At 45.7% G+C, this 16,340-nt stretch overlaps 1 protein-coding gene across 7 annotated transcripts in view; it reads left to right on the forward strand.

The window, feature by feature from the left end:
- Positions 1 to 16,340, forward strand: part of PALM2AKAP2 (PALM2 and AKAP2 fusion) — a 424,157-nt gene that overhangs the window by 229,741 nt on the left and 178,076 nt on the right. For 3 of the 7 annotated variants that reach the window (XM_031450167.2, XM_031450169.2, XM_031450170.2), the window contains exons 7-8: positions 2,889 to 2,990; positions 13,042 to 13,737. The exons of 1 other annotated variant lie outside the window; for it this stretch is intronic. In XM_031450167.2, the coding sequence (XP_031306027.1) occupies positions 2,889 to 2,990; positions 13,042 to 13,737 (798 nt within the window). The remainder of the gene's footprint in view (positions 1 to 2,888; positions 2,991 to 13,041; positions 13,738 to 16,340) is intronic. 3 more of the 7 variants (XM_031450171.2, XM_031450172.2, XM_064490388.1) reach the window with 2 other exon arrangements.

Consider the following 16,340-nt stretch of genomic DNA (forward strand, 5'->3'; position numbering starts at 1 on the left):
ACTCACCGCGGAGCTGGTGTGAAACTCTTGGCCAGAACTGAAAATCTCTATCCTGGGCCCATCTCAGTCCTTGGTGTTTAAGACTGGCAGTCTTAGGTTTCCATCCCATCCAGGTCTGGGGTGGCCTGGAACCTTCCCCACATCAAAACCTCCATACAATTGTTGGGACATCTCCGTGTGTCTTCAGTTGCCCAGCAGTCACGATTTCAGGAGAGTCTGCGTCAATTTTGTTTCTCTAGCTTTGGCAGTTTATCTTCCTCCTACAGTAAAGATGTGTGTAGCGGTGCCAGAACTAATGAGAAACACTCACCTTGCATTTCTGCTCTGTAAGCGACTGTTTGCTGCCTTCCCTGATGGTGGGGAGAAAGAGATAGACACCCTGACTTTGGCAGGAAGAGGCCGGTTTACGGACTGAGGCCACATGAAGAAATTCTCCCCATGGGAGCTTTGGAGGCCCTGTTTCTTATTCCTTTTGTGTTGGTCTGTCGGACCCCTCCTGGCTGTATAACCTTGGGTTTACTACTTAATGATGCACTGAGGGGTGCCCTGGCCTCTTCCTCATGCCCCAGTCCTCACCATCCCCTTATCCCTTAGCAGAAGTCACGGAGCCCTCACCCCCTAATTGCTGTCGTCCTCAAGCCTGTGCCCAGTGAACACTGGGCAAAGGTGCTCCATCACCACTGACATCTGGCAGGGAGCTGCCTCCTGGGGGAGGCTGAGATGTAAGCTCTAGGAGTCACATGCTCTTTCGGATGCAGAACTCCCTGCCTGCAAGTGGCTTTTGTTTCTAGCGGCTTAAACTTTCAGTCTGCAGATACGCCCTAGAAATTCTTTATGTAGCATAGAATGTACTGGACACATGTGACCAGGCCACAAAGTCCTACCTAGTCTTAATGGCTTGGGCGTCCATCTCATTTGAGGTCAGAAAGTCAGATTTACCACGACTGCCATTCCGCAGAGTTCTGGAAATCCTCAGGGAGACTCAGAAGTTCTGCACACCTGCCCTGGTCATCTCTTATTCCCTAAACTGTCTCGCTAGTCCCATATCGCCGCTCCCGCCTTCCCATGGGCACTGTTAGGAATCTGTCCCTACCTGCTACCCCATCATTACCTGCTTACCCACCGCTTTTGCTCCTCTGGTCCTGCCTGTGCTGGTTGAGGGCCCAGACCCTTCCCACATCTCCCCACAGTGAGAGTAGAGTCGGCCACTTAACTTCAGGACTCATCAGTGTAGCTCAACGTGGAGAGTGATGGGCAAACATGGACACGTGACCACACTCAGAGGCCCTGGCTCAAATCCAGGCCCATCTTCAGAGGGTCCCTACAGGCTTCTTCCTGGCCATTTCCCAGCCCACCATCATCTCAGAGGCCCGGCTTCCTGGCAGTGGAGGGCCTTCAGCCATGTCTGCCTGACCCAGGGCCCAAGTTCTAGTACACACGAGGCCCCAAGGGAGAGACAGTAACCCGGGCCTCACTCCAACCAGGGCCTGCCTGCCTCCTCCTGACTTCTGTTCCATCTCCCCAGAGAGTTGATATAGACCAATCCATTCTCTTAGAGAAATTCCACTCCATCGTCTCCCACAGGGTGTGTTCTTTGCCCTAAGAACGTCACAGTCCAATATCAGTACTTGCTGGATTGTTCAGACACACACACGAGTCAGCAATGGTCTAGTCGCTGTAGAACTGAGCTAATCCTAATCCGAATCTAGTGTCTGTCTGTGATCCTCTCCAGCATGAAATTTAAAAAGAAAAAGAACAAGAAACCTGCTAGAACTAAGGCAGTAGCAGTGGGGATCCAGAGGGCGGGACAGATGGGTGAAGGGAGGTGGAGGCTGAGGACTGACCGGACACCAGGAGGGGCAGTTAAGGGCACTGCCCAGGATCCTGAGTGGGTCATGGTGCCAGTGAGCTGAGATTCGGAGAAGCAGCAGGAGGAGGAAGTGAGAGTTCCATTTTGGATGTGTTGAGTTAGGCGACTGGGGGATATTCAGTGGAAACATGCGGTAAGCAGTTAGAGGTGATCATTGATGAGTGATTGACATTCCAGGATTCTGGAATGTGGTCGTGACACGGGGAAGGAATCATGTCACCTACAGCCCAGCTTTCTAGAACGTTCCTTCAGTTTCTCACTTCTCTCTGGAGGGCACACAGATTCTTCTTGTTTCACCCCAGTGGTTTCCTCCTGTCCACTGACACTTCAGCATGCCCTCTAACGTCCTCACCCTCTAGGGTCCCACCTCCGTAAGTGGGCTTCCAAGGTATTTTCCCAAGCAGAGCTGGCCTCCCTCTTTCGTGTAGTGACGTTTCCTGCAGGTGAGCTTATAGTGGGTTCGCTGGGTGTTGTTATTTGGAATCTCAGGGTTTTCTAGCCCAAAGTCCTGAAATGATGGAATAAGTTCTGGAATCTTTTTTTTTTTAATGCGTATAAAATTAGTCTTCTGAATGAATCAGTTACATTAAAAAAAAAAATGAATCTGTTTCCAGTTCAAGGAAAGAGCCCCGAACAATTTTCCAGCTCTGTTTAAGACACATTTCCAGTTTGAGGTCCCGTATGTGGTCAGTCGCACCAAGTTGATAATGGCTCTCACTCATCCATCCCCCCCTCCCCCAACGCATTGTACTCTTCGAGTCTAGAGCTTTCTGATGAGTCTTTTAATGCATAGAGCTGTCCTGGGGCTTGAGCTCTCTGGCCAGGATCCCTCCTACCTCAGCTACTCTACTGAATATCAGTCGCTGGGCAAACGCTTGTCTTTGTTTGCCCTGATCCTCTCGTGCAGTGGCCGCCTCTGTGGTCCATTATGTAGGGCAGACAAGCTGCTGTCTCGGCAGTGAACCCACTGGGCCTCCCGACACTGTGCCTAATTGTATTCCCTGTTCTCTGCTACCAGATGCAGTAAATTACATTTCCTCCCAGCTCCCCGACCTGCCAATCCTCTCTTCACGAACGGCAGAACCGTCACCTGGGCAGGACGGGACCAGCCGAGCTGCTGGTAAGTCCTGGGGAACTACTGGTTTTGATGCCAGGACTGAGCACTGGGGCTTGCATTTCTCTGAGCTTTATTAACGAGGGATGCCCAGATATCCTTACACAGGGGCACCCTGCCCTCAGCGCAGGTTCAGACAGAATTTTGCAGTGGCCACGCGGGGCAGGCGCTGAGCCCTGATGGGTCACCAAGGACCGAATGGGAGGGAGTGTTGAGAATGTCATGGAGCGTTTTCCCTCCAACTTCAGAGGAATCTGTCTCTCATGTTTGTGGTCTTTCTCTCTGTCCTGAATCTGAAGGTTAGTCTGTACCCTGCCTCCAGGGAGTTTTATTTTCTATGCTGGAATCGTACAAGATCAAATGGGCTATGATGGGAAGCTGGGTGGAAAGTATTTTCAAAGCGTATGAGTGTGTTACTGGAATCCTCTGGGAGTCAAGCTGTCTGTATATTACGAACATATACATTCCCCAGTCTTCCCATTTCTGGAGTTATTTCTTAGCTGCTGTGATATCTTGGGGAAATGAAAGCAGCAATTTAAAGAACATATGTTTCTCACAATTGTGGATGTTGGAAAATAATCTATTTATGAGCGTAAAGCGTATGGAGAGCTACGCTTTGCTCTGTTCAGCGTGAACGTGCCTCCGAAATCAGAACCGGGCAGACGTGAACAGTCTGTCTCTGTCCTGGCCTTTCTGCTCTGCAGAGAAATGCACCGAGGGCAGGGGCTAAATGGAAACATGAACTCAAGGTTGTGCAGTTAGTGACAATGTAGGGGAAATCGAATGAATTCAGATGAATGAACCTCAGATTATGCATTACATCATCTAGGTAAATTTATGTTTAAAACAAGTCACACAGTGATACCTTTTGTAAGACAAAACACAAACCACGGTTAAGCCAGAGGGAGTCTGGCCGACATAAAGTAGGCCGATCTGAATATTTTATGAAGCAAATAATCCCTCCTTATTTTAATGTAAAAGGAAGAGAAAAGGGCACGGAATGATTGATGTAATTGTCATGTGCAGTGGTGAAACTGAAGTATCTACTGGGTGTCTCTGGAAACATCTCCATGTATTACTTTTATAGACAGAATCTCAGGATTCTCGAGTTGGATGGGGCTGTACATTGTGTCTGATCAAACCCGGGCTGGGTACACGCATCCCTGGATAGTTAAAGGGTGGATAAACCAGAACTTGGCAGCCTACAGTCGTGCTACAGACGCACCACTGGGAGTGACTTATGCTGCGGACTCTTTTAAATGCTCCAAGGTGCACTTCTGAGATCTACTCAGGATCATGGCCATTCAAAAGTCACACAGCTTCCTGCTTGCTCGGAGAGTGTTGGGAGTTCCCAGGAACTGTGGGGTAAACAGTTCTCCAGCCCCTCTCCTTGTTTCTGCTCCTCACAAGACATGATGCACCACCCAGCTAATGGACTGGCCTGGAGAGGGTAGGGCTGGTGTGTGGGGACAGATGTTTAAGAGATATAAATAGGATTTGAGCAGTACTGGTAGTCAAGGAATGTAAAGTTCAAGAGTGATATGTTACTAGGAGCGCAGTGCTGTGCCTGTAGGAATATACATACTCTCCCGACCCTGCATCCTTCATGTTCGAAGGTCCTGTGAAAACACAGTGATCCAAATAGCAGATGCATTTTTTTAAAAAGTATTATGTGATCCAGATCCTCTAAAAAATAACTTTACGTGTACTTTTGTTCATTAGTTAAGAACTCACTTGCATAAATGTTTCTACTGTGGAAACACACAGAAACAAAGTCATAGAAGGAACTGCATTTGATGTGGGTAGCTGCTCCGTCCAGGCTGTTTTGGAAATAGAGCATCCAGATGCATGATCAGTTATGGCTGTCATAGTGACTACACAGAGCCCGGATAGCACCCCCAGAATTCTCTCTTCTACGTATAATCTATCACACTTTATGCACATCCTTTTGGAAACTGGCACAACCTTAGGGCCACTGTAATAAATGTCACTTGTTATCACTTAGGATGACAACAGATGCTCTTGTCTGGAGTTTGAGAGGTTTTGGACTCGGTAGAAATGCGAATTGATTTAGAATCATTGCTCTTCAGAATCAGGAGGCATCTCTCTGAGTCCCTTTTTCAAACATGGAAGCTGGGAGATAGGAGCCCTGAAAATAGGTGCTCAAACCACAGTCACACCCCTCTGAGGCTGAAGCCCAGTCTCCCTCCAGGTGGCTCATTCTGTCTGTAATAGCTTCTGATGGCTGCGAAGTTCTCCCTCCGATGGAGCTACCATTTGTCTGCTGCCTTCGTCTTCCACCCACGGGTCCTTATCCTGCCCACTGGAGCCCCTTCAAGTATTTGAAATTGACTATCACATGCTGTCTTTCCTGGCTCCTCCCCTTCTGTCCCCATGAGGCTCACCGCCCCCCATCTCTTCAGCTGGTCGTCAGATGATGGGGTTGTGTGGATGGTGCCATGACTGTCCCTCCCGTCTGAACCCTCCCCCCTTTGTCTTGCATCTTCCTGAAGTGCAAGGCTCCGAGGCCCCCAGTGCGCCCTGGGCTGAGCCCATCACCCCGCCTCCCAAGGCAGAGCTTGGTGCCACGGACCCTGTGACTAACTTCCCTGCCATCACGGCTTCTCAGCTTCAGCCTCTAAGGTACAGCCTCAGAGGTCTGTGACCTGTGCCACTGCTCAGCCTCTTTTCCATTATCCAGTGGAGTCACTGCTCCAGAATCATTTCAGGGGCAGCAAGGAGTCTGTTCCCCACAACTGTGCACACACCACTTCGCCTGCTCACACGCAGAAGAACCTCCAGCATCCTTCATTTCTTAATCTCGAGAGGCGCAAATAAGGATGAGCTGTGCACGTGTCTGCCCTTTGTAGACTCAATATGACTGTTAAATTTCTTCTTGTAAGATAGTACCAGGGGGAAGGTATAGCTCAGTGGTAGAGCACGTGCTTAGCATGCACAAGGTCCTGGGTTCCATCCCCAGCACCTCCATTAAGAAATAACAAAGCAAACAAACCTAATTACGTCCTCCCCTCCCCCCACAAAAAAGTGCAAAAAAAAAAAAATCAACCCTCGTGAATGGTGGGGTCCCCCGAGGTCACTGAGGAGCCTCCAGGAGGTGGGGAGGGGAATGAGGGCAGGGGACTCGGTAGTCAGGGCCCGAGTGTTCTCTGCTGTTTCAGGCTTGGCAACTCTGCAGCACTGGTGTTTCCATATTGTACTTCTGCATCTGATTTCATTTAAATAAAGGGTTTAAAGTTTGGAAAGGAGAAAACTCTCTTCTCTGTTGTCAGTATTTTTACAGCTCTTGACTGTAGCACCATGAACCCTCATTTTTCCTCTCCATTTAGTGTCATCTCAGATCTAAAAAGCCAACCTGCATTACTTGTCATCATTTCACTGATAAAAACGTGGCACAGTTGGAACCAGAGTCAGGGGCCGACAGCTCACCATCAGGGAATCTCCTGGCCCTTGGGAGTCCTAATTCAGCCCCTGGGGGCGTGGCCATTCAACCAGTGACAAGCTCTGCCAGTTGTCCTAACCCCCAAGGCACAGGTTTCTGCCGTGTCCACAGGACACAAGGGACTTTGCAGTGATCCAGATATACTGTATCTCTCTGGCCTTGGCCTCATCTGTCTAGAGGTCTGAAGGACAAAGGGGAATGAGCTCAGTGGGCCCAGCCTCTGTCTGATGAACCCATGCTGGCTCTGGGCAGTCTCTGCTCTTTGAAAATTAACTCTAGAAGTTAGCCCGCCACAATGTCAAGCTACTTCTGTGTGGTTTACAGAATTCCTTCCTTCTCGTTTTTGAAAAGCAGAATTTGAATCTCTGTCTCTAGCACCTTTCCTGGTATATCACATCCTTGAGACAAATGCGTCCAAGTGGGAACTGGGGCCCAGGTGCCAGAGCACTGAGAGCTTTTGTATCCCTGGGTGCCTTATTATGTCCCAATCTTCTCTCCTCATCGCAGTTTCAGTTACCACTTAGCAATATTCTTTCCGGCACTTTTCAGGCTGAAAACTGTCCTTCCTGACCAAAAGGATTGAAGTAAAATTGACGTGAGAAACTGGCTCTGGCCTGTGTTGTCCATCAACATCACGCCCTCGCTGACCCATTTGTGTTAATATCAAGGTGAAAACAGTTGATTCAAAGAAATGTTTGATTACTGGGTTCTGAAGTTAGAGATTGCCCTCCGGGATGAGAGGGGTGGCTCCACACTGAATGAATGTCCTCATTTTCATTGTTATTTGCATCACAATGCCAATGGTGTATTTCCAACCTCAAGCGAAGGTGTGAGCATACCTGTATATCTACCATCATGGGCTCAAAGGGATCGGACTGCACGTACGTCTGTTCATTCCATAAGCCAAGCATATGTGTTGCTTCTCATCCATGTTCCAGGGGCAGCAGCAGCTACCTGATGCTCATTAGACTGGGATGATCTCACGGCTGGGTGGTGGTCCTGGTCTGGCTGTCTGCTGCCCTCTTATTGTTCTTGACACACCCCTGACTTACGAACCGTGAAATATCAAAGCTCGATACCCTCTATGTATGGGTTTAACTGAATTGCTGTATACCTGAAACTAACCGAACGTTGTAAATCAACTGTACTTCGATTAACAACAAAAAAAAAGCTGGATACCCTTCATTGTACAAATGGGAAAATGAGGCCCCAAATTAGGATGTGACCCGGATAAGAATTCAGAATCAGTGTATTTCTCCCTCCTGTGGGCATCTCCCGTCTTACTGACTGATGAGATGACAGTGGGATGCGTCTTTTTGTACTTTACATGTGGACCCCTAGCCTTGTTCCTCCGCCCTCTGATCACAGTGAGTCAAAGAAACGGAGCTGGGTGAAGAGTGGATCAGGGAATTTAGCAGTGATGGAATGTTCCGTCCTCACAGAGCACAAAGTCCTGTCTTGTGTGCTCTTGGCTTGATTGTGAAATGGAATTGTGCCAGCTGGTGCCCCCTCCCCTTACTGGTGCCAGGTGCTCTGGTTCCCCCTTCCCTAGGCTCCTTACAGCTGCTCTCTCTTTGCCAAATGTGAAGGTGACAGGGGACAAGGGAGCACAAAGAGCCAGAGCGATGGGTCTGACGAAGAATGAGCATTCTCTGCTCCTCAGACCCACCTCTCTGCGCCCTGTGGTGCACAGGTACCTTCCCTGGGGGCCTCCAGCTCCAGCCCACACCTGGGTCTTTTCAGGACCTAGAAACTGGGATTATTGACCCCTGTGAGTGTGTCTTGGCTTCCTGAAGGTGGCTCTTCTATTGATGAGAGAGACGTGGGGGAGAAGTACCAAGAAAACCAAACACAGAGCCCAGAGTCAAAGCACCAGTGCCATCATCCATTTGTATCCCTTTGCAGAAAGCAAGCCATTTTGGTTCTTATTCTTCAGTAACAAAACAGAGATATTATTCTGCTCTCTCACTGGATTATTGGAAGGACCAGCAAACACACTTTTGTACACTCCAGTCTCATTGTCACCAGTGTATAATGTTTGGAAATCAATAATTAAATGGATCATTTTATAAAAATGTATGTCCAGACTTCAGTCATCCCATCATTGGAACGTCCATTGGACTGGTTTGTTTGTTTCCCTCTGTCTCCAGGTCTTTCCTCCAGGCAATATTAGAAAGATTTTGTTTAAGTCCTTTTCTTTATGTCCATGGGTGTCTTTCAGAGTCTCTTCCCAGAAAGCTTCCTCCCCTGAGTGGTACCCCCTCCTCATTTTTTTTTTCAAGAAGATGAGCACAAGCATCAAGCCCTTACAACCCTCATCATAGTGCACCTGTGGTGTGGGGAAGCTTGAGGGGAGAAAAGGGCAGATTGGAGAGTGTTCTTCGTGGTTAAACATGAGGACATGATGTAAGTAAGGGGTCTGGTACACTACTTGGCAGCAGTAAAGAGCAGGAGAGCTTTTAAAATTGTGTGTGTGCATCAAAAATGAAATGCTGAATTTCCGATGGAAGTCTTATTTTCCTACTGGCTCATAGCCACCCTAGTTCACATTTGAAATATTATTGGCTGAGAACTGGAACAAAATATAAATGCTTATTTGTAGACAACGCATGTAAGATACACTTTCACGCTTCCTGTGTTTTTCTGAATGTCTAATAACATTCTCATATGTGTATCCTTGAAGTCTCAATACTGCGTTTCTGTTAAGCCAGAGCTGCTCACAGTGTTTGCCTAAGTACCCCTTACTAGTGAAGAGAGCGAAGGCAGACAAGGGGTGTGAGACCAAACCTGAAGAAACCTACTAAGACCGTGTGGTTCCTTTGAAGCCCTATGTCTTATCTGGGGAAAAAACATATGAAAGTTGTATTTTATGACATAACATATCCAGATTTATTTTATTATGAATCTGCTGTCATATTCTAGAAATATTGAAAGAACAGTGCATAAATAAATAGTGTAAATATAAATATGAATCTGTAACCCTAAAGAATCCATGTCACTTGTGGTCCAGTCCCAGAGCCATGTCACATTTAACAGAACACAGCTTAAAATCACAGAAACACAAAAAAGAAAACCCACTAAAAAGAAACTCTATTCTTTACCCATTTTTCCTGAAGAATATTAAAAGGGATCCAATTCCTGTCACCACCACGTCTCACATTCTGTCTTCTTTCCTCTACATGTAACTCCCCAAAGCATCACCCACCACCACAGAATGCCCCCTCCCTGTCCACCTCCCACCCAACTTTGACCATCTCTTCCACTAAAACCCTCCTTTCTCAGTTCTTTATTGTATGAATCTACTTAACCGTTCTAGCAAAGAACCTCTCCTTACTGTCCCTCCTTTTGGTCCAGTCTCTGATTCTAGGGACAGGCAAAGACCAGATGAGGTTGGGGATTAATATGGTGGAGAAAGGAAAATTGGACCAGCGATGACAGCATTCTCATTGGTGGGTCAGAGAGAAAGGGACAGCTCTAAAGATCCCCATGTTCATAATCTATATCCTATCACATATGGGTATAAAAATAGAAATATTTTATTCCATACTGTGTACTGATTGCAGGTCAATGCATCATTTGGTTTGCATATTACTGGATGTTTGGGGTATTGTACCTACAACTGACAATCATTGTTACCTTCCTTATTTATAAATAGGTCCCATAAGTGTGTTAATAGTGATAGAACATAGTATTTTAACCCAAAGCTATGCTTTTTAATAGAAATGTAATATTTAAAGAACAGGCTTTTTGGAGCCCATGCAAAATTTTAAATGTTTGTTCTATTTCTTTGATGACACAGTTTGTGGAAAATCAGGAAATAATTGAGACCGGTATTTCTTTTGATATCACCGTCACTGTGTGAGCCCAGGTACCTCTGTGACAGAGATGGTTTGGCCTTCCTTTGTGTCACTTAAGGAAACTCAAGGTCTTTGTGCTAAACAAGTGAAACTTTCAAAATGGACACGATGAAAATAAAGCATTGAATTTTGCTTCAAAATCTTTTTAGTTAAATATAACCGTGGTCAACTTGTATCTTTTTATGCAAGAAGACAGAATAATACCATTGCTATTTTTTCAAACCAGTTCAAGCATTAATCACCGTGTGTACCTTTTCATTGGTTTCATATTATATAAAGTATTTGTGACTAGATTAAAACAACAAATTAGACTTTTCAGTTAGTAGCATTTGTTTCACAGGTATGTGTATCAAATACTTTCTGTACAAAAGGCTCTCAGGTAGGTGCTGGTGGGGAGGGGGAGTCATAAAAAGATGCCAGGTAAAAAACTAGTGTTCAAAATTTATGGAGCTAATAAAACATTCCCACGTGTAATTTTATTACTGAATGGAAAGTGTTAAGTGCCTTCAGAGAGGTTTAGAAGAAGCGTTCAGAGAGAGTCTTGAGAAGAGAGGGATGACTTAGAGATGGAAGAGCAAAGGAATCGTGGAAGAGGGGGCAGTTGACCGGGGCGCTGATGAGGAGTCCTGCGTGGATGGATAGAAACGCGAAGGAAGGACATTTCAGGAGATGGAAATCTTAGCAAAAGCAGGAAATGTTTAGATGTAGGGGGGTGTTCTTTGGCTGTGCTGGAGGGAGAGGGAACAGTGGAACGTGTGATTGAAAAGATAGTTTGGATCTTCTTGACACAGTTGGGGAACTTGTAGTTGCTTAGAAAGAGGTAGGGACTCAATGGCGATGATGAGCACAGATGTGACACAGGACTCGGGGGGTCGGCCAGTGGAGAAGGGACAAAAGGCTGTCTAGGCAGAGGGACAGCAGGCACCGGAAGGATGTTGAGTGTCCTTTGTTGTGGCCTGAGTGTATGTGGAGTGAGAGAGGTTGCAAGGCAAGACAAGAAAGGAAGGTTGCGGACAGATGCCAAGAGATGGCGGTTTGGTGTTTACTCTATGCGGATGCAGGAACCAGGGGAGGGAGTTTGTGAGTTCGGTAACTCTCCGGGCAGGACAGAGCCTGGGCCAGCAGGAGTCGGCTGACTTTTTCTATTAATGGCCAGATCATAAATATTTTAGACTTTGTGGACCACATATGGTCTCTGTTGCATATTCTTCCCCCCACCCCTTTCCTTCTTCTTAAATTCTTTCTTTCGTTTCCTCTTTCTTAAGTCCTTTCTTTCCTTCCTTCCTTCTTTTTTTTAACAATTTTTTTTTTAACGTAAAAATCATTCTTTGCTCCTCTGGCCATGCAAAAGCAAACCTCAGCTGCCTGGTGATGAAAAGACAGCAGTGGCAGATGAAATCGGACGTGGGCTATTGTGCAGAGAGCAGAAGAGGGCCTGCTCCAAGGCAGTGGTGAGGATGGAGTGGCGAGGGAATGAAGCTGAAGTAGAATCAGTCTCAGCAACTGTTTGATGATGGGTTATTAGGAAGACGAGGCCAAATCAGGGATGATTCTCCGGTGTCTCGCTCGAGAGGCTGCGCTGTGGTCCAGGTGTTACTTCACACCAGGGCCTGGCGGGGAGTTTTGAGATGAGATGGGTTCAGTTTTGAAGCTGCAGAGGCTGATGCATCTGTGGGTCATTCAGGCAAAGGGTGCCCTGGGACAGTTGGCTCCGTGGGTCTGAGGCCCAGTTTCTTTCCATCTAGAACGTGTGCCTCAGAGGTAACAGATTTGAAAGTATGGTGAGTCACATGAGCCTATAGGACAGGAACGAGCTGGTCCTCGGGAGGCTCAGAATGGCAGCAGGAGGTGCGTGAGTCAGAGAGGCCGAGACTGGAGCGGGAAGACCGGGTAGAAAGCTCTCGCGATAATCTAGGAAGGAGTGTCTCAGATTGAGTAGTGGCCGTGGAACAGGAGGAAGGTGGCAGATGGGACTGACAGTCTGGGGCACAATCACGAGGGCTTGGCACTGTGTGCACGGAGGAAGGAAGGGGCCTTCTGTGAGCACTGGCCTCTGATTCCAGGGTCAGTGGGATGACACTACCTCTGTTCTGCTCTTCTAGTTCTTGGTGTGGAAACCGAGCTGAATGACTGACGCTTACCGAGCATATCATCTGACTACTTTCATAACTTTTCCATTTTTGCAAATATCCTCTTTTATATAAAGTACAGTGAAAGATAACCACGTGCCATCTGCAAAACCCTTTGCATAATCTCCATTAATAGGAAAGGAAAATGTCAAAGAATAGTAGAACACTTGGTAAAAGAGCTTAAAAAAAAAAAGGAGTTTGGAACTAGATCACTTCTTAACCAAGGGCTTTAAAATTGTCTATAAGCGTAGGGTAATCTCTCCATCCAGGTAAACTTGCATGTCGCCAGCTTCCCTGTAATTGTTACACTGGATTTCAACAGTTGCTTGTGGCCTTATTTTAGCTCATCTTCCTTAGGAGTGTGAGTGCCATGGAGATATGGTAACTCTGTTCATCCGTCTTCCCAGTGCATTTAGCTGCTGTGTTAAAATACATATGTAACCACCTCTGTCCACAGTGCACTCACTCTAACACTCAAGATGCTTTGCAGTTAGGCTAGAAAGGGCCCAACACCTTTTTTTTTTTTCTTTTTTTCGGTCTGTTTGGCAATTAACCATTCACTGGCTTTTTTTGTTGTAACATGCACTTCCTTTCTCTTGTTTTCGTTCAAGCTGTGTACGCCATGGAAATTAATGTGGAGAAAGACAAACAAACAGGAGAGACCAAGATTCTCTCTACATCCACCATTGGCCCAGAGGGGGTCCATCAGAGAGGAGTCAAAGTCTTTGATGATGGTACCAAAGTAGTGTATGAGGTGCACTCAGGAGGCACCATAGTAGAAAACGGAGTGCACAAATTAAGCTCAAAGGATGTAGAAGAGCTTATTCAGAAGGCTGGACAATCAAGCTTAAGAGGAGGGCACGTGTCAGAAAGGACTGGGATTGCAGATGGGAGCCTCAGCCACCCTAAGGAACACATGCTCTGCAAAGAAGCCAAATTAGAAATGGTCCATAAGTCTAGGAAGGATCACTCTTCCGGGAATCCCGGGCAGCGGGCTCCAGCCCCCAGCACTGAAGGGCCGGAGGCAAACTTGGATCAGCCAGTCACCATGATTTTCATGGGCTACCAGAATATCGAGGATGAAGAGGAGACTAAAAAGGTGCTAGGCTGTGATGAAACCATCAAGGCTGAGTTGGTCCTCATTGACGAAGACGATGAGAAGTCGTTGAGGGAGAAGACCGTGACAGACGTGTCCACCATTGATGGGAACGCAGCCGAGCTGGTGTCCGGGCGGCCCGTCTCAGACACCACAGAGCCCTCATCCCCAGAAGGGAAAGAAGAGAGCCTGGCCACGGAGCCAGCCCCAGGTACCCAAAAGAAAAAGCGCTGTCAATGCTGTGTTGTCATGTGACCACTTCTTTCTTCCCCTTTCTTCCGGGCAGCCTCTGTGCTCTCCACCACTTCCGTAGACCTCACTGTACCACTAACTGCGGGCGATACTGTGAACTGGAAGCAAACACCTGCCTTGCCTTGCAGTTGGATTGCTTTGATCCCTCTTATTTTTCCCCCCTTTCGTTTTTCTCCAGTTTCCTCAGCTCAGAGACAACATGCATGTGTGTGCTTCATTCTTTCCAAGAACTTGCTTTTCCTCTCAACCTTTCCTTGTGTCTTCAAGAGGGAATCGGTTCCTTACTGCGCGATTGGAATGGACCTCGTATCAGCCAGTGATCTAGTAGCCTTAATTCACTTGCCTGGAATTGAACCCGTGGGCACCGGAGGGTTCATTTTTGTCGTGTGTCGCTGTAATGTAGTCACACATCGCCACGTCGCTGATTTCTCACTTGCCTCCCTTGCTGTGGATCTTTGCTTTTATATCGTAGGTGGCAAAATGCTCTGGGCTCTAGCCGGTTGCTAGTGTAGCCAAAAGTGGACCTTACTTAGTCTGTCCAGTCTAGGGGGATGCTTTTTACTGCCTTACATAAGCTTCCAGGTCACAGTATTGTGCATCGATGGCTTTCCTTCTGTTAAAACTGAAATGAAGTGGATGTAAAAAGAAAACCCAGTGCTTGTCACAGCTGAATTGTAGGGATGATTCCGTAACCTGCCCATCAGCAGCTGTCTCTCTTTCTGTGACTTCACTGCTGGACCCTTTCTATAAGAAGCACCATTTTTAACTTCCGAAGGATGTGAAAAAAGCATTGTTTTGAGCATCAGTAGTGAGCTCCTAACTTAGGCGAACCCGTGAGCCTTGCTTCTAGTCTCTCAAAAAAAAAAAAAAGTGTAAATTTTTATATTGTTTTCTTTTTCACGGATCTTTTCTGATCATGATCTATTTTCAACGAAGGGGTCATTTGGGGGAGTATCTCTGCAGTGACCATATTTCTAAAACAGTCCTTCTGACCTGCAGTGGTTGCTGTGATGTTTCCGCTTCCTTGTAGACGGTGCTGTACCTGAATTAACTCTTCATCTCACCTGCCCCGTTGATTACACAGCCTTAGAGCTGGACTCTTTTCTCTCTGTTCCCCTGGAAAAGAGAATATTTCCCACACTGTCACCCTATAGGTTGATCTGACCCCACAAAATGAACTTTAAAATGTAAAAAAGGTTTAAAAGATTAAGAGAGACCTGTCTTCTCAACTTTAACTACTCTGAAGCATCCAACAAATGCTGACTGAGTGGCACATAGCTGAGCTTCTTTAAGCATTGTTTCTTAGGCTTCTGGAGATTCCAGACCATCGAAGGAATAGTTTTTATCTAGAACACAATGAACAGTTCTTTAAATTCTTAGCATTCTCCCAAAAGCAAACAGCCACAGGTGTGATAAAGCCAAAGGGAAGGAATTTAGTAAAACAATAATATAGTAATGAGATAAAGCTGTAACATTTAATTTATTTTAAAACAGAGATATCTTAACTTTAAGGTTTTTGCCCAGATGCTCATAGCATTGTTGCAAATAATTCACAAAATTATCCATGTTCCATAGAACATAGTTTAAAAACATACGATAAGATATACTATATTGTTTAATTTCTGTGGAAAATAGATGAGGGAAAAATATGGTGGTCTTGAGAGAATTTGATTACAGAACCAACTAAATTTGCCCTAAATAGCTTTCTTAGTGCTAAACCTAATGATTATTATTTTTAATTCCTTCGCTTGATATTATTCCAGTTAGGGGAAAAACAGTATTTTTTTAATTTTCAAAGTTAATTTTTCCCAACTTAATTAGATTTTTAATGAGCACAAAGTATGTCACCTTACCATTAATGTGTAAACAAAAAAAAATGTTTTTAAGGGAAACATAATGAGCTAAATTCTACTTTATAAGATGATTCCACCCATGGCTTGGCTTTGAAGAGCTGAGGGAAATTATCTCTGAATCTCAGGTTCACCAAAGCAGCTGTTTTTGAATAAAACTACTCTGCTATCTAGAAATAGTATCTGGTTTTGCCACCTATAAACCTCACTACTTTCAACTTCGTGCTGCTCAGTAAATGGTCATTTAGGCATCATTTAAATGTTTTTAAATAATGACATGCCAGATAAACCTATTTACATAGAAAAAGAGAACAGCTTCCGTGTTTTAGACAATCTATGATTTTGGTAATTTATTTAGAAAGAAGCAATCCGAAAGTTTACCATAGCTTATCTTTTTTTTTTTTTTTCATTCACTTGGGGATTAAAACTATTCAATATGACTTTTAAAAGCACAGTTAGTGAGTAGAAGGATAGAAGTTAGCCTTGGGCATGCATTTTGATAAAGAGAACCAGAATCTTCCAGGACAGATAATTCCCTGCAATGACCTCCCTTCCATCAGTGAATTAATTTCTCCAGAAGGAAATGGTCCACACCTCTCACAACACTGCACACGAGCGCTAAAAGACCAGGGATAATTGCATTCTCATGTATCAATAATTAGTATAAAAGTTAGCAAATTATATGAATTAGAGTTCTCTCTATACTTTACTA

Source organism: Camelus dromedarius, chromosome 10 (assembly GCF_036321535.1).
Source record: "Camelus dromedarius isolate mCamDro1 chromosome 10, mCamDro1.pat, whole genome shotgun sequence".
Taxonomy (NCBI): Eukaryota; Metazoa; Chordata; class Mammalia; order Artiodactyla; family Camelidae; genus Camelus; species Camelus dromedarius.